Source organism: Podarcis bocagei, assembly GCF_964188305.1.
Source record: "Podarcis bocagei genome assembly, chromosome: 3".
NCBI lineage: Eukaryota > Metazoa > Chordata > Lepidosauria > Squamata > Lacertidae > Podarcis > Podarcis bocagei.
Genome location: NC_138127.1, coordinates 45,340,392 through 45,359,026, shown reverse-complemented (window position 1 = coordinate 45,359,026; position 18,635 = coordinate 45,340,392). Strand labels below are relative to the sequence as shown.

General features: G+C 41.5%; 1 protein-coding gene across 2 annotated transcripts in view; it reads left to right on the top strand.

The window, feature by feature from the left end:
- Positions 1–18,635, top strand: part of MED23 (mediator complex subunit 23) — a 47,055-nt gene that overhangs the window by 5,878 nt on the left and 22,542 nt on the right. Inside the window, exons 6-13 of one of the 2 annotated variants that reach the window (XM_081187616.1) lie at positions 3,153–3,251; positions 4,394–4,495; positions 5,250–5,319; positions 6,320–6,432; positions 8,155–8,250; positions 8,900–8,917; positions 16,022–16,222; positions 17,169–17,312. In XM_081187616.1, coding sequence (XP_081043742.1) covers positions 3,153–3,251; positions 4,394–4,495; positions 5,250–5,319; positions 6,320–6,432; positions 8,155–8,250; positions 8,900–8,917; positions 16,022–16,222; positions 17,169–17,312 — 843 coding nt within the window. The remainder of the gene's footprint in view (positions 1–3,152; positions 3,252–4,393; positions 4,496–5,249; positions 5,320–6,319; positions 6,433–8,154; positions 8,251–8,899; positions 8,918–16,021; positions 16,223–17,168; positions 17,313–18,635) is intronic. The other variant, XM_081187617.1, reaches the window with a different exon arrangement.

The window sequence follows — 18,635 nt, the reverse complement described above, 5'->3', positions numbered from 1 at the left end:
CCAGCTCCTGGGAAACAATGTGTAGTTCTAACAAGCAACCTCATTTGGGCGGCAAGAGAAGCTGAACCCATTGGATCAATCTGTGTACCGTATTTTTCGCCCTATAAGACCCATAGGACGCACCTAGTTTTCAGGGGGGGGGAATCAAGGAAAAAAATATGATTCCCCCCCCCCCACAGCTCTGGGAGCAGCAGACAGGCTGCACGCAGCCTGTGCGCTACTCCAAGACCTTCTCCCTGCTTTTGCGGGAGGTGGAGGAATTCCCCCATCTCCCCCAAAAGCCCGCAGGAGGGAGAAGGGACTGACTGGCCGAGTCAGTCCCTTCTCCCTCCTCGGGGAAAAGCCCCCAAGAGCAGCGCGCTCTTTAAAGGGTGCGCGGCTCCTGCGGGCTTTTCTAGGAGGTGGGGGAATTCCCCCCCTCCTAGAAAAGTCGGGGAGCCCCTTTAAAGAGCGCACGGCTTTTGCGGGAGGTGGGGGAATTCCCCCATCTCCCCCAAAAGCCCGCAGGAGGGAGAAGGGACTGATTTGGCATGTCAGTCCCTTCTCCCTCCTTGGGGAAAAGCCCCCAAGAGCCGCTTGCTCTTTAAAGGGTGCGCGGCTCCTGCAGGCTTTTCTAGGAGGTTGGGGAATTCCCCCCCCCTCGTAGAAAAGCCAGCAGAAGCCGCGGAGCCCCTTTAAAGAGCGCACGGCTTTTGCCTGCTTTTGCGGGAGGTGGGGGAATTCCCCCATCTCCCGCAAAAGCCCAAAGGAGGGTTGGAGAGTAGCGGGAAGGCGTCGCGCGCCTTCCCGCTGCCCCCCATCCTCTGGGGCTGGCGATGGGGGAAGCGCTGCTTTCCCCACCCCCAGCCTCAAACCCAGGTTGGAGAGTAGAGGCAAGGCGTCGCGCGCCTTCCCGCTGCCCCCCATCCTCTGCGGCTGGCGATGGGGGAAGCGCTGCTTTCCCCACCGCCAGCCTCGAAGCCGGGTTGGAGAGTAGCGGCAAGGCGTCGCACGCCTTCCTGCTGCCCCCCATCCTCTGGGGCTGGCGATGGGGGAAGCGCTGCTTTCCCCCACCGCCAGCCTCAAACAGCAGACTCTCCTGGCTTCAGTGGAAGCAACGCGAAGCCTCCGGAGCGCAGGCTTCGGAGGCTTCGTGTTGCTATCGCTGAAGCCAAGGAGTCTGCATTCGCCCCATAAGACGCACCCACATTTCCCCTTCATTTTTGGAGGGGAAAAAGTGCGTCTTATAGGGCGAAAAATACGGTATATGGTATTCATTGCTTTAAGAAAGTGGATGACAATCAGTATAATTCTTTTTTTTTATATATAAAATTTTTATTGGTTTTACAAAATTTTAGAAAACAAACAAACACTTAAAAAGACAAACATACATGTATAATTTCATAGCATATTTTCATAAACCTCTTTTCTAGGACTTCCCCATACCCCCCCTTTCTGCATCCCAATGTCCATAATTTTATAGCAACTCCCAATTGTTACTTTCCAACCTCTGTCATCTTAGTCATCTCTATATTCTGACCTTATATCACTGTATCCCTTTGTTTCTGAGAACCACAACACTTTAACATTCATTAAGTTTATAATAGTCCTTAAGATAACTTTTGAATTTTCTCCATTCTTCTTCCACCGTCTCTTTTCCTTGGTCACGGATTCTGCCTGTCATCTCGGCCAATGTCATATAGTCCATCACCTTCATCTGCCATTCTTCCAGAGTGGGTAGATCTTGTGTCTTCCAATACTTTGCGATGAGTATTCTTGCTGCTGTTGTAGCGTACATAAAAAAAGTTCTATCCCTGTTTGACACCAATTGGCCGACAATGCCCAAGAGAAAGGCCTCTGGTTTTTTAGGGAAAGTACATTTAAGTACCTTTTTCATTTCATTATAGATCATTTCCCAGAAAGCCTTAATCTTCGGGCATGTCCACCAAAGGTGATAGAAGGTACCTTCAGTCTCTTTACATTTCCAGCATTTGTTATCGGGCAAATGATAAATTTTTGCCAGCTTGACTGGGGTCATGTACCACCTATAGACCATTTTCATAATGTTTTCCTTTAAGGCATTACATGCCGTGAATTTAATACCGGTGTTCCATAACCATTCCCAGTCAGCTGACATAATGTTATGACCAACATCCTGTGCCCACTTAATCATAACCGATTTGACTGTTTCATCCTGTGTATTCCATTTCAGCAACAAGTTATACATTCTGGATAAATTCTTAGTATTGGGTTCTAACAATTCAGTCTCTAGTTTTGATTTTTCCATCTGAAAGCCAATTTTCCTATCCTGTTTGAAAAACTCCATTATTTGATGATACTGAAACCAATTTTGTACTTTATGTTTCAATTTCTCATGACTTTGTAATTTCAACTTATCTCCATCCTGTTCCAAAATTTCCCAATACTTCGGCCATCCGACCTCCATATTGAGTTTCTTCACTGCCTTGGCCTCCACTGGTGATACCCATCTAGGGGTTTTGTTTTCCAACAGATCTTTATATCTTATCCAAACATTAAACAATGCTTTTCTAACAATATGATTTTTAAAGGCACTATGCAGCTTGATTTTGTCATACCATAGATATGCATGCCAACCGAAAGCATTGTTAAAACCTTCCAGATCCAAAATGTCTGTGTTCTCGAGGAGCATCCATTCTTTCAGCCAGCAAAAAGCTGCTGCCTCATAGTACAATTTTAAGTCCGGCAGGGCAAAACCCCCTCTTTCTTTAGCGTCTGTCAATATTTTAAATTTAATTCTGGGCTTTTTGCCCTGCCAGACAAATTTCGAAATATCTTTCTGCCACCTCTTGAAACATTCCATTTTATCAAGAATCTGCAAGGTCTGAAACAAAAATAACATTCTAGGCAATACATTCATTTTAATCACTGCAATTCGGCCTAACATTGACAATTTCAAATTTGACCATATTTCTAGATCTTTTTTAATCTCTGACCAACATTTTTCATAGTTGTCCTTATACAAATTCACATTTTTAGATGTCAAATAAACCCCTAGGTATTGACAATCAGTATAATTCTAAGGACTGGAAAATCCTATATCTGTGTGTGTATCTTCCGTTTCTATAAAATTCAAACGTACACTATGTTTTCCCAGATTTTATCTATATAATTTTTTGTGTGTGTTTTTATAGGGTGTGCGAGATCTTTTGAAGGGTATCCTAGAAAAAATCCTAACTATTCCCAACACAGTGAGCTCTGCTGTTGTGCAGCAACTTTTAGCAGCAAGAGAGGTAAAGTTATGAAGTGGTGCAGGATGCAATAACACAATAAGTTATTTTAAACTGCAGACGTCTGTCAAACAAGGCTTCGGGGAAGCATTTGAAATTTACATGTTCAATTTGGTTTAAAAAGCCAATTAATCTTTGGTTGCCTTAAAAGAGACCTCTGAGAAAGTTTATCTGACATGCATCTACTAGAGAAAGTTATTCTTTGTGTGTAAGATGCAGAGTGCAATAGTAGTGTATCTGCAGCACCTTCTTGACAGGAGATTTTCTTAAAGGTCTCTTGAGATATTCAGACAACACATCCAAATCTTTATGCAAAGCAAGCATTGTAACTACTAAAAAAAGAAGAAAGTGGATTAAAATATGAAGTTTGGTTCTAATCACTGTGGTTCTTTTCATGTTATGTCCTGGAAGAAAAACATTCTTTCTTGTTGTCCAGCCTTCCTGAATCTTTTTTTTTTTTATATTGGATATAGTATTTTCAATGTGTTCAACTAAGAGTGCTAACTGCTTTAAAAATCTAGATGGTTAGCATCCTTTCAACGATTCCATTTTTAGCCTTCTGAGATGTCGGAGCACCCCACCATAGTTTGAGCGTAAAATTAAAGCTGAAACTTGTTTGCCTGAAACATTGCAACCAAATCTCCTCATTATGACCTTGTTTTATCCTTCCCTCCATTCCATTCTGTCCCATCCCCTCTAATAACAAACACAGGTGCTGAGTGCTGGTGGCCATAGAGCCAGAATGAGGTCACTGAGAAATAAGAAGGCAGATAGTGCCATGCTTTATTTTATTTTTATTTGCAAAAATTTCTATACTGCCAGCATTAAGAAAAAATATAATGGCAGAGAACAGCATAAAATCAACAATAAAATTACATTCATAAAACAAGTACAAAATGCTTGGGGGAACTGCAAGGTTTATGAAAGTCCAAAATATAAGAGAGCACAACCAAATGAAGACTGGGCTTGTTCAGTGGCTAGAGGAAGACAGAAATTTGGGGCAGATGTCTGGGTATGACTAGCTTGCTGGAACCATGAACAGGATTGCTCCATATGGCAACATTTCACTGTGTTTCACTTGCTTTTCTCTAAATTTTGTAAACAATTTTTTCCCCTTCAGTTTTCCTCTCTTTGTTGTTACCTAGGTAGTTGCCTACATTTTGGAAAGGAATGCATGTTTATTACCTGCCTACTTTGCAGTCACAGAGATCCGAAAGTTGTATCCCGAAGGAAAACTTCCACATTGGGTAAGGCTTAAGATATATATTTAAAAGGACAAAATGCCTTCATTTCCTTAAAGCCTGGAGTAGTATGGGACCAGTTTATTCCAAAGGGAAGGAAAACGACATCTAGGTTCAGTGTGCCAAGTTCTTACTTGGCATGCAGCATAGCCCTTGATCAAAAGGATTTCGTCACTATCACAAATACACACCTCAGATGATTTATCCAGGCAAGCTTAGTCTCGGACCAATCGCTCCTGGAGGCTTACTGTAGAGCATCCTAGAACGATTGTACTGTAAAGGAAACTACAGAAATGCTTTGCATTTCCTATTTCACTGCATCTTCATTTTGTGAAGACTAGGTCCTTTATATATCATAAAAAAATTGTGTGTGTCTGTCATTTCCTTTTTATAATCCTCTTGTCTGGTGTTGCACTCAAGAGTTCTCCCCTTATGCATGTTTGCTGATTGCTCTTGTTTGTTTATCTTCCTTTGCACACAGGAAAGGACAGTGGAGGTTCATAATGTGAAGAGACTTAGTTAATGTTGTTGTTGACGACATTTGAAAGGAGGCAGGCTAAAGACTGCTTTGCCCTTTTTTGAATAACATAATAGTGGCTGAAGCCAGTTTTGCTGACCTAGTTCTTAATTCAAATTATGATAACTTACTGGTGAAGATTTGTAGCATTTGGATTAATCTCATAGTACTGGTTAAAGTAATTTGCTTGTTGGGTGCAAATTCAACTCGGTATTTGACTTCCAGTTTTATTTATTTTTTAAGTTGTTAGGCAACCTAGTATCGGACTTCGTGGATTCCTTCAGACCTACAGCAAGAATAAATTCCATCTGTGGTAAGAGTTTCTAAATATAGCAATGTAATGTTAGCTTTGTTGGCAGCAGCTGAAGGATCTAATGTGCAATTTCTAGCCCATAATGTTTAAATACAGATAGCTTGTCTGATGATTAGTTAGATGTGCCACTGATTCCTGCGTGTCCTTAATCTGCCACTTGGTGGTCATTGGGATCAAGCATTATAGTCTGCCCAGTAGAGCAGTGCTCCAGAACTTGATCATTGTGGTGAGAACCAGTGTTGACACCACTTGTGCAATGGTGTCTAGGAGGGCCTTTTACCAACTTCCTCTGGTTCACCACCTACACCCAGGTTCCTGGATAAGGTTAGCCTGATTGCTGTCGTCCATGCATTGGTAACCTTGAGGCTGGATTACTGTAATGTGCTCTCTGTGGGGCTGTCCTTGGGTCTCGTTCGGGAGGGCCAACCGGTGCTGAATTCAGCGGCCTGATTGCTGGTGGGAACTCCTGGTTGAGAACAATGATAAATTGAGCCTTTACTGTCATTGGCCCAGTCCTGTAGAACACCCTGCCACTAGAGATTCAGCTGGCTTCTCCTGTGCCAACTTTCAAATGTCTGCTGAAAGCATTTCTATTCTGCCAGACCTATGCAGACAATTAAGAGTACATCCCCCACGATGGTCTGCTGCTGTTTGTTTTTAATTATATTTTTTGCCTTTTAACTTGTTTTGATTTTATCATTTGCTCTTCTGTTTTTATATAGTTGTAAACAGCTGGTAGTTCTTTACGATACAGCGGTATACAAATATTTTTTATAAAATAAATAAATAAACTGATCCTGGGGCTTGAAAAATGCAGCATCTGTAGTAACTTCACGCAGATGCCTATAGGCAGGGAACAGTCAAAGCCCTATTACTAGTATTTCTATTGTATACAAAAAGAATTGGCTAACAATATCCTAGGGTTTTTATGCCTTGCAAATTTAGGGAGAGGTATACTTTGTGACTCATGGTTTCTCTCTTTGGTTTCCAATACATGTAGGGCGATGTAGCCTCCTTCCTGTAGTAAATAACTCTGGTGCTATTTGCAATTCATGGAAACTGGATCCTACAACTCTTCGTTTCCCACTGAAAGGCCTTTTGCCATATGATAAGGTATATGTGCATGTGACAGATGTGAAAGCCATATTTCTAACTTAGAAATGTGAGGGGGAACAATTTGTGGAACTTTTTCATGTAGACCGGTTAAAGTGCTGGTGCTTATGCAATTTTGAGAATGCATTAAAATGTTGTTGAGGATTAGACCATTGATTGCATGTTCTGATTCCTAAAGTAACATACAGCTTTTTCTCAGGGTCCTAAAAAAAGAGAGTATGTTATCGTTGTTGTTTTTCTTCTTGTTGCAAAATCTCCACCCTACTGAGCTTATAAAGCAGGGGTGTGTACCTGAACATAATGCTCGGAAACTTGTGAGAAAGTGATCCTTGCACTGGCCCTTGGGGAGGCTTGAAACGAGGCAAGATGTGCGGGAATTTGAGTTGTGAAGGTGGGAGGGGCTTGTCCCTGCAGTTGCGCTGGGCCTTGCGTGCACCTGGAGCATCTGTAAAGTGCTGCATTAAATCAAAAGCAAAGCCCTACCACACCTTCCTTTCACCAGAGTAGTGGGGCTGGTACGGAGCTGGAATGTTGGCTCCCTATCAAAGCCTGTTTGGGCTCCTTGCACATGGCTATTGAATGGAACGTGTCAACTATATACAGGCAAATCCAGTATTCTTGCTTGATAAATGTGATCTCCTGCATTACTCTATTTCTGCCAGCTGCTTTCAGAAGCTCCTTGCACAGAGCACATCCAGTGAGGGTTCACCCATAATAGGAAGTTGCATTTCTGCCTAGTGAGCATGCAAGTGTTGCCACCTCAACTGTTCTTGATGTCACAGGAGGACTCTGCCAAAGAACAGAGCCGCCCTGGAGGGAGTGACTAATGCTATCCAGGGGAAATGGCTCCTGGGGGTGACACTTCCTTATAGTTTGGTAGAAATAGCAGCTGCTCTGGTTCTCTGTTTTGCCCAAACTTCTCACGGATCCGTACAAGAAACGCTTTGGGGTGTTTAGGTATTTTGAAAAGTAGCAAGCAAGCCACTGTGATAGCTAAAAAGTGTTGCACTTTTATTGTTGCATAAATTCAGCAAGGTTGCATAAAGGTAAGTTGTGTTGGACCACCTTAGCTCCCCCCCCCCCATATTCACTGTGCCCCATTGTTCATATCTGTCGGCCAGAAAATCAAGTGGGTCCTTTTCGTACTGTCTCTGTGGTGAAGTTGGAGGTGATTGAAGGTGTAGCCAAATAGTCTTAGTGCATGATAATAAGACTGCAAGAATAAAATAACCTGCAGGACTAGAGAGACAGCAAGAATGTTCATACGTTGGGAAATGAAGCCGGTGGTGATGAATTCTGCGTCACAGAAGATGAGTTTCTGCTTCTGTGAAAAGCTTCCGTTCCCACCTATCTAAAAACGCTGCCATCTATTGCCTACTCTTGCCTATTCTCCACCAACCCCGCCCAAATTATTACCTATCAATATGTATTGATAGGTAATAATTTGGGCGGGGTTGGTGGAGAATAGTTATGGCGATAACCTGAAATAAGACTCTTGTTAAGTCTTAGAGCATTAAATCACTTACCCCAACTCCTGCCATCAGAGGGAGCAATACCTGAAGTAAGAGTCACGCAATACAAATGTTAGCGGGAAGAAGGGAGCCTGCTTAATGTCTGTCGCTGGTGATGCTTTAATTGAATGGGGAATCTTAATGTCAGCTGTTAAATGTTTTTGTGTCAAAAGGGTTGGCATTTGTATGCTTTTTTGTTTTTGTTTTCAAGGATCTGTTTGAGCCCCAGACTGCTTTGTTGCGGTATGTGCTGGAGCAGCCCTATTCCAGAGATATGGTCTGCAATATGCTAGGTCTAAACAAGCAGGTACTGTATTGTGATGCTGTAATGCCTTTTGTTTTGCATAGAACCTGCACTTTTCTTTTCTCTTTTTCTTTGCTATAGCTAACTAAGCAAAACAGTTGAGGATCAGATCATGATTCTCCCCCCCCCCACCTTCAGTATTATTGCTTTAGGTTAATTGGGCACTATTATTCCTATCATTTATATATTGCTTTAAAGGTTTCAAAATTGAAAAGTAGAGACTTTAAATATATATATACATATATATATTGGCATTGCTTTTTTCCCCTATAAGGCCAGCCTCAAATATACCCTGAACCTATGGCAGACAAACGTTCCCCTCTTTTTTGGAGGGGTGGCGGCAGTGGTGGTGGTAGATGTGCTGCTTAGATCACTAGTCTATTGAATTTGTCTGTGAAATGCCTTGGCATGTTTTCATTACCGTCAATGGTAATGAATGGATTAATGTTAAACTTTTTAATTTATTTATTTATTTTACTTTACTCCCCACCCCTTTTTCTTTTTCTTTCTTTTTGCCTTACCATGTGGGAGGGCCTGGTCTGACTTGGGGTAACTTGAGGCTGGCCTCATAGTCACTGTTTTGTCTTTTCTTTTTTTCTTTCTTTATTTTTGTTCTGTCCTGTCTTGTCCTGCCCATCCTCCAATGCTCTAGACCTTGAACATTGCTCAGGTATGTTCACAACCTTACTGTTGTATTGTGACTAACGATACGCTGGCTGCTTTGTAGCCGCTGATTCCAGTTCGAGAATACACGTCTGGCCAGGGCTTGAAATTGGTGGGACCATCACATGCTAAGAAACGGTTAACTTCCTAAAAAAATCTGAGGTTTTAAGAATGCTGTGTAGTTTAAAAAGGATCTTATGAAGCCAGTTCAATAATTGGCTTGGGTTACCCATGACTTACCCAAACTGTCATAGTCAATTTTGTTCCAACTATAAAATTTCCTTGCCTTGAAAAGAAAGAAAAACTTGTTTGTATAACAATGTGAAAGAAAACTCGGTTTGCTAAATATTAGCACACTTAAGTATTTATGTAAAAATTCAACTTGACTAGGAAAGGTCATACTCAGCCTCCATTTAAAAAAACCCAATAACTCTTTTAACTTATATCTCCAAATGGGCTGAGCTAAAAAAAAGCAAAGAAAAAAATTCCTCGGGAAGATGGACATAAATTTACAACTTATTTAATACCCACACTAGTCTGCTTATATATTTCAACTTTGACCTCTTTAGTCTTTTCTTTTTTTAATTTAACAAGTTTACCCAAACTGATATTTAAGCAAAGTACAATGGCGTTGGTGTTTGCAATACTATAGTGAAGGTTGTGTCAGTGTTTTCATTTTATAAAAAAACTCATTTCAGGGATTGTACTTGACCATAACATTTGCTTGATGCTAAAACTTTGGTTATTACTTAAAAGCAACAACAATCTTTTAGACTTAGATTTGCTGTATGTTGACTTTGCAAAGAAATTATAAAGTAGTATTCCACTTTAAAATAATACAGCTATTTAATATAGTGTTGTTTGTTAAACTTAAAAAAAAAGCTTTGGTGAATGGTACAGTGTCAGTTGTGGCGTTAATGCTTAAAATGATTATTTTCACAGCTAAGCTTTTATTGAGATAGAAATGAATATTTTTATAAGTTGCTTCTTTAATGCTAAATTGTAAAATAATCTGTACCACTGGAACTGCCCGAGCACGCGGAGCTGTCTAATTTGTAGCTTCCTGGCATATTTCTGCTGCACAGCCATGAATATTCAGAAATGTACAACTCTCCTTCATCCTTTTATAATGTTTAGCATTGCACAACTGGGTGCATGCAGACAAGTTTGTTGCATAAAGTATGAATTGGACCTTAAAGCTGGAAAAGCTGAGGCCAAATCCCTTGATGAATTTAACTGGGTGACTTTGGTTAAGCCACTGCCTTTCAGCTTCACTTCCTTATCTGTTAAATAACTCCCTGCTTTACTAAATTGCTGAATTCGTCTTTACCAAATATAAATGTTTTAAAGCACATTAAAGCCCCTGTGTTGTACCCAAGTGTGTTGGGTTCCTAATGTGGCATATTGGAGCCCCATTTTCCTTGCCAAAGCACACACTACAGTACCACAACAGGCTCTTATGAAGAATCAAGAGTTCTCTGTGCATGTCCTGTACCTCTGTTCACTTTTCTTCCCCCTCTGCTTGGCCAAGGAAGGTTACACAGGAGAAAACTGAGCTCTGCAAGTATACTTAGATCCTTTCTGCAAATGTGAAATTAAAATATTGTCCGGATCCACCTTCTGCCTCTTTCACCTCTACTCTAAGCCTCCCAATAGACAAATGTTTATAAAACGACTAAATATTTAGTGGCTTAATTTTTTAACATCATCAACAACTTCACAATAGTAGGTTTAGATACTACCATTTCGATCCATTTTACATATGTACCTTTTTAAGTACATTGAAAGATCAAGATTGGGAGAAATAATTTCTACCTCCAGCATACAGTTCAACTCAGAGCAAACTTTTATGGCCAAGTAACAAAACTTTGAAATTCATGGTTTTTTTAATGGAAATGCTGACAGACTATGAATTGTAGGTGTGCTGCCATATTAACAACAGTCTGTGAACTTTTTTTTGTTTTGTTCATTTGTCAGTAAAAAAAGCATGAAAGGGTTGTGTGTGACATTGCTTGGTTGGAATTCAAAGCTAATGCTGCAAATGATATCAAATGATCAATACTGAAACTATGCAAGTTGGTTTTATTTTAGATCAATCTGCTAGGAAATCTGTATTCCCTGAAAACTTCAGCAATTAAGACCTTGGCTTTGCATTACAATGTCAACTGCCTACAGCTCCATCAAAAATTTACTTGTGACTCAAAAATGATTAAATAGAATCAAGCTTCACACATACATCTCCACCTAACATTTGTGTGTTGGACTTGACCCCATTTTGCATTGGGGCCTTTACCATGAGATCAGTTATTAAACAGATGGCGTGAATAGTGTAGTGCTACAATAACACAATTGTTTCTGCAATGAAGTGTGCTGTCAGCAGGAGCGCTTCCCCTGCTCTTTATGCTGTCCTCCTGGGCCCTGTTCCTCCTGTGTTTCTGCTGCTGCTGCTCTCTTTAATTTCCTTTCGTATCTTCAGAAAAAAATCCCTCTATGGTTCCTCTTTAGGAAACTGTTGTCAGGATATGTCTCGTATGATATTCGTAATCAGCCCATAGTTGTGACCTTCACACCTACCCAGCTCATTTGAAACTGAATGATGGTTCCTTTACAACCCTCCAATATCCAAATAGGGATTCTGACTCCTTAAGAACAAACATTTTGAAGTAAGGAGACTCCCTTTCAAACAGCATTTTTGTAATTGTGAATTTTTAAAAATCAGCACAAAGTTAGTGCTGAACACTACATGTAGTCTAAATAATTCCAATGGCTCCATCCTCTCCCATGCTTTTCAACTTCTATATGAAGCCGCAGGGAGAGATCATCAAGGGATCTGGACTGGATGTTCCCCAGTATGATACCCAGCTCTACCTCTCGTTTAAATCTGAACCAGTGGTAAATGTCCTGTGTGAGTGTCTGGAGGTGGTTGGAAGATGGATGCTGGTTTACTGATTAAAGCTGAATCCCAACAAGACAGAACTACTGTTTCTGGTGGGCAGTTGTCGAGGGCTCCTTGGTTCTGAATGGGTTAACTGTGCCCCTGAAGGACCAGGTTCACAGACGGGGTCATTTTGGACTCATAACTGTCCATAGAAGCGCAGGTTAATTCTGTGTCCAGGATGGCAGTCTACCAGCTCCATTTGGTACGCCAGCTGAGACCCAACCTGCCTGTGCACTGTCTCACCAGGATGATTATCTCCCACTTGGATTACTGCAATGTGCTGTATGTGGGGCTATCATTGAAGGTGACTCAGAAACTGCTACTAATCAAGAATGCGGGAGCTGGGCTGGTGACTGGGATTGACCATGGGGACCATAGAACACTGGTCCTAAAAGATCTACATTGGCTCCCAGTACATTTCTGAGCACAATTTAAAGTGTTGGTGTTGACCTTTAAAGCCCTAAACGGCCTCAGCATCTCCACCCCCATCATTTAACCCAGACACTGATCCAACTCCAAGGGTCTTCTGGCGGTTCCCTCGCTGCAAGAAGTGAAGTTAACAGGGAACTAGGTAGAGAGCCTTCTTGGTAGTGGTGCCCGTCCTGTGGAACAATCTCCTGTCAGATGTCAAATAGATAAATAACTCAGATTTTTATAACTATACACTTGTGTTGTATGAGCAAAAGTGTCCCTGTGAGGCACTCAGAGTCAGTAAACATACTGATTTGTGAAATGGTGGCTACTGTGCAAGAAAGTCATGCTAGTACAGTAGTATTTGCTGTGTACAATTGCTTGCTGCGCACTATGTGTGCATACTGATTCTCCTAGTCTGTGGGTGCATTTGGGCATTTATAGCATTGCAGCAGCATTTCTCTTGAGAAAGCCCTTTCCCAATTGTTTCCAGAAGTGCTGGTATTGTACATCATAACAACATTTCTCAGTCTTCACTAGCAGTAGAAACAGAATGAGCAAGGGTTGGGTGTGTTCCAAGTTGGAGGAAGGAAAAAAAATCTGTTCCTAGGCAATCCAAATTCTGTGCCAAGAAATGCTGGATTCTGAAAGCAAATTTGCATAATTTCTCTTCTTTAATGTGCAATTATGCTGTGTTACAGATAAACTGAAGCTCTTAGCAGCCAGATCTTTCTGGCTGCTACGATTTCATTAGGCATTGTCTTCACCAGGTATTGGGAAGCTTCCATCTTCCACTGTTGCTGGAATTGAACTTCCATCAGGCCCAGTCAGTATGACTAATGATGGGTGATAGAAGAGGCCATGTGTGGAGGGCCACAGGTCACCCAGCTTGGTCTACACACTTCCAAGCATCACAGCCCACATGAGTTTCCTTCGGCCGATGTGGAAGTGCCCAGTTTGGGGTTGAGCAGAGAGAGTCAGAGAACTTCCCCCATTGGAGAAAAAATGAAGAATTTGCTTAGGGCCAAACTGGGCATCATGTGAAATATATATTTGGATTGAACGCATGCAATCAATAGACTTTATTTGAATAGCCGACAGGCCATAGCATCGAAGGACAAACACGTCTATTGATTGATAGGTCATGCACGTTATTAACATGCAGATGGTAGTCACTGGGGAAGCTGCTGGTTATCCAGATTGCATCAGGTGGGGGTGGGGATGGGGATGTAAACTCTTTCTACCTGTTGCCATTGGCACCAATGGGGGACTTTCTCCATTGCACTTGTGTCAGGATCACAGCAGGGGAGAAAAGGATCTCCCCCACCCCACATATGCTTGTGCTTCTTTTGCATTGGGAGCAATAAATACCGCTCACCCTCTGATTTGGGGACAGGAGATGCACAACATGACTCGAGGACCATGACTAAACTTGATCTCAGTGCCCACAACTTTGAAGGGGAGATCAGTTTTTGTTCTTCCCTTACAGCCTTTCTGCTTGAGCCCATTTGATATTTGAGCCTGCTGCTTTCTGCATATTCCATCCCACAGTTCCATTTCCTGGTCAAGTTAAGAGTGTTATAGAAAGCAAAAACTGACCTTTATAGTTCCTTCTGAATCACTTCAAAAATATAATTGCATTCGTGAATTTATTGCCATTAGAAACCTGCATTAACTGACAGTTGTTTCCTCTTAAATAACTTAATTCAAAACTGACATAGGTTTGCACTCTTGGGCTCTTGGAAATTTGCCCCCCTCTCTACCAAATTCTAGTGAATTTCAAGCCCTGTACACAGTAGTTTTGCATGCTGTATCATGAAATAGTTTGTAGTACTGTCTGTTGCATTCTGCTCTGCTTCATAATTAGTTGCATTTGGAAAAAAAAGTATTCTCAACTGGTGGTGTTAATATTGCTCTTTGTAAATCTGTAACGTGGTTGATCTGTGATAATGGCATTGTGTTTTTTTGAAAGAGAGGGTCAAAAGCAACTAATGTCCTTTGGATTGGAAGTATTCCGTTTTTAAGCATGCTTCAAGAAAGCACAGCTAGATTTGTAGCTTTTGGCAATATTGAGCTGGCAAAGAGCATGTGAAGGAGAGAGTGCTGTTCTCAGAGTTTGTCCAAAGTTTTGTCATTCTTGCATTGTATTGTTAAATTGAAATCATAATCCCTTTTTCATGGCAAAAAGCTATCCACATTGTTAAGCACAGAATAAGTATCTGTTTCCAGCAACCTTGGGATTTTTTTCTCTGTTTGTTTGTTTTTTAAAAAAATCGGAAGGTTTTCTTTTAGACTGCCTGCTAATCCAAGAAACCATTTGTTAAGAGGAGCACTGAAATGTGTTGAGTAAATCGTATTTGGGTATCATAGCACATTTCTCATGAAACGAAAAACAAATAATGAATTCTCTCTTTTTTGCCTCTAGAAAGGGACAAGGCATCTTCATGATTAGATTCTGAGCAGCTCTGTACCTTTTCTGTATTATCTTTTAAAAATAATACTTCTTTTCTTTTTATTAAGGCTGTGTTATGTTACAGGTTCACTATGTGAAACTCTGAAATTCTATAATATATACAGAAATGACTCAGTAACTTCAATCGTAGTGCCTAGAATGTACAGTTTCTTCCAGCTGCTTGTAAAGAATTGGCTTCATGCTGTACCACTGTGGAATGTTCCAATTATGCGCATTATGAAGTCTAAACAGGGGAAGATCAAAATGAAAGGGGTCCAGCAGTTTGCAAAACATCCAAGCACACAAACAGAAGAAAGTGTACAGCTAAACAGGTGCACCACTGGAATAGGAATTGGTATTCCCACATAATGACTGTTCAAGCTGTGTTAAGAAGCTGAGATATGAACAAGCTTTTTGCCAGTATGCACTTCTCCATTTTGTAGCATGAACAAACAATCCAGGTATTCTTCAAGCAACCATAGTTTCCCATTTCATCTCAATGAAACTATAGGTTGAAGTTCATATCAGGATATTAATTTCCAGAGTTGGTAACCGTAGCTTCCTGGTTTGGATGAAATGAGAAACTATTGTTTATTAGAGGCTCCCTGGTTTGATTGCTCACACTGTGAAAAGAGGAATGGGTTCTGTGCACAAGCAAAAGGCTTATTATGTTGTTCTGAGGTTTTGTAATCGGTTTCTTCATGCGTAACACCAAACCATGGCTTGGCAATATATGGCTGAGCCTCACACTCACGTGCTCTCTTTCACAAACTCCACTTAATTAGTTATTTTCTGAATTGTGGAAAACCATAGTTTAACCTCCTTGTGAGGAGGTAGAACACACAAGGACAAAGCTCTGTCTTGTAATCCAAACTATGGTTTGATGGTATATTTGAACTGACCCCATATCTTGAGTGTACCTGAATTGTTAAGGTGTCAGGAACTGCCACACTGAAGTCCATTAACTGCAGAAGGGTCAAAGTCCATTGTATTATTTTAGTCTTCACACTGTAGCCTCCAGGGCTGAAAACATACTCTTACATGGTGTTTTTCTAGATATTTGTTGGCTCCATAAACAATTGTGCCTAGGTAAGAGCGGGTATAACAAGTAGTCTATTATTTTTTATTTAAAAAATATTATGACCTGTAACATCAGACAGTTTTAATGTTTTGGCTTATCTCGTAAAGCTTTATGTTCAGATCCCATTTCATGCTTCCCAGACTTACATTAAAGTAACTGTCCTGAAATGGCAGAGTTTCAATGATGGATGCTAGACTGTGGAGTACTTTATCTGGTTTCTGCTTTGCAGCACAAACAGCGGTGCCCTGTGCTGGAGGACCAACTGGTGGATCTTGTGGTCTATGCCATGGAGCGGTCAGAGACAGAGGAGAAATTTGATGACGGGGGAACCAGCCAGTTGTTGTGGCAGCACCTTTCCAGCCAGCTTATCTTCTTTGTACTTTTCCAGTTTGCAAGCTTCCCTCACATGGTCCTGTCTCTCCATCAAAAGGTAGGTTACCTACCACTAGCAATAATAAAGAGTAGACGGTTATCCCGTAACCTTCATGAAATTAGCTTCTGCCCTGCCCACTCACCGTTTCATCTGCTTCCATGCCCCAAAACCAGCACCAGCCCCGAGACCTGTGGGTATAGGGTGGTATACAAATGTAACAAAGAAAATAAATAATAAATTGGTGGGTGGGTGGATGCAGAGATTTGCCATTCTGCTGCTGCACATGGTGAACTATGATTAAGGAAGAAGCCTAGCAATGAATATTTGTTGCTACAAGAGAAATGAGGTGCAAAATACAGTCGTACCTTGGATCCCGAACGCCTTGCAACTCGAACGTTTCGGCTCCCAAACTCCACAAACCCAGAAGTGAGTGTTCCAGTTTGCGAATGTTCTTTGGAAGCTGAATGTCCAATGCAGCTTCCAATTGAGTGCAGGAAGCTCATGCAGCCAATCGGAAGCCGTGCCTTGGTTGTTGACCGTTTTCGGAAGTCGAACAGACTTCTGGAATGGATTCCGTTCAACAACCAAGGTATGACTGTATCCTGAGGAAATTTTGATGTGTTACCCTCACTTACAGAGTCTGTCCAGGTGAAACTGAGCAATTTGAAAAGTCAACTTCATTTTTGTATTGCTTATATATGAGAGAGGCAGTTCTCCTTTTGAAAGTATGTATTAACTGTCTTTAAAAAAAAAGGCAGCAGACACCTTTCAAATTTCTGTTATTTGTTGACTTAACAATATTAGTCACAAGTCTTCGTGTGCCCATGTTATATAATTCTAATGCACCGACAGGTCATTAGTTCACAGCATCTTGCAGAAGGGTGAGAGTGTGTATTATTTCCCAAGTGAAAGTATATATTTTATAGAAAATTAGAAGAGATGTTCAGTGTTACAGTTCTTGTCTTGGAGTGTGGACTTGCTGCTCAGTGTATCTTTTTTACAGTTAGCAGGACGAGGCCTAATCAAAGGCAGAGACCATCTGATGTGGGTATTATTACAGTTCATCTCTGGAAGCATTCAGAAAAATGCATTAGCAGACTTCCTCCCTGTTATGAAGCTTTTTGACCTCCTCTACCCAGAGAAGGAAGTGAGTCTTCTATGTGAAATACGTTTATTATGATTTACTACTCATATTTTCCCTGAAAAGACACCCCCCAGCAAATAAAACAAGTCTTTTCTTAAAATGCCTTACAGTCCCCAAGAAGGTGACAGTTGAAAGGAAAGGGGAAAAGAAGAGATTTGGGAACAAGAAGATGGGAAATACTGATTTGCTCAAATTTAAGATAGTAAAACAAGCAGCTTTTTATATTTTGTGTAATGAAATTAAGAAGTAACTGAAACAGAATAAATTTGGAGACATGAGATAGTAAAAAGCAAGATCTGTTAAGAGAAACGATGCATGGCAGAAGAATATTGACATATTAACAGAAACCCAAGATCAGGGGTCATCATACTAAGGCCCATGGGCCAGATGAGGCCCATTTGCCCTCTGGGTCTGGCCCATAGATGGTTCTGGAGTCGCTGCTTGGATTGGCGCGATCACTGTTTTATTAAAAAAAAACAATTTGGGCGCCATTTTTTTCACAATTTCCCCCCTCCACACACACCGCGGCAACCCCTCTTCCCTCCCTCTTCCTGGCTTCTCCCTGCCCTGTTGAGGAAGGGGGCTGGGCTTTAATAGGAAGACTTGCCACCTGCCCAGGGAAAGCTGGCAAGGAAAGGAGAGGTGCCACCACTGGCTCCCAACCGCAGGCAGAGCGGCAGAGAAGGTAGGCAAGGGGAGGGGAGGGCTGGGGATGAGAGAGAAGCCTTCCCTGCGTGCCCATGCACATCCCCAGCCCTCCCCTGCGTGCCCATGCACACAGTCCGGCCCGCCAAAAGGACTGGGGGACAGTGAACCAGCCCCCTCCCAAAAAAGTTTGCTGACCCCTGCCCAGGATTGTAACACAAAATCAAAAAGGGAGGAGGAACATAAACAGTTTGATACAATGCCTATAAGCAGATAAGACAGTACGATGCCTGTAAGAATAACAAAGAAAGTGATGAGGGATCAAAATGAGATTGGAACAAGGTTTAGAAGAGATTTTGCTGATGCTCCAGCTACTCACAGTCCTGGAAACTACAGACCCTGGCCATGTGTTAACCATGAGCAGTCGCCTTACGTTTGGGCCAGCTCAGAATAATAACCCTAAAGCAGAACTTTCCAAACTTTTCATGTTGGTAACACTTTTTAGATATGCATCATTTTACAACACAGTAATTCAGTTTTACTAGAAAACCAGAGGTTAAACTAACCCTTTCCAGCCCCAGGAGGAGTATGGGGAGCATTTGTGCAACACACCTGCACACTGCAACTGATAGACTAACATGTCGCGACACACAATTTGGAAAGTTCTGACCTAAAGAACTG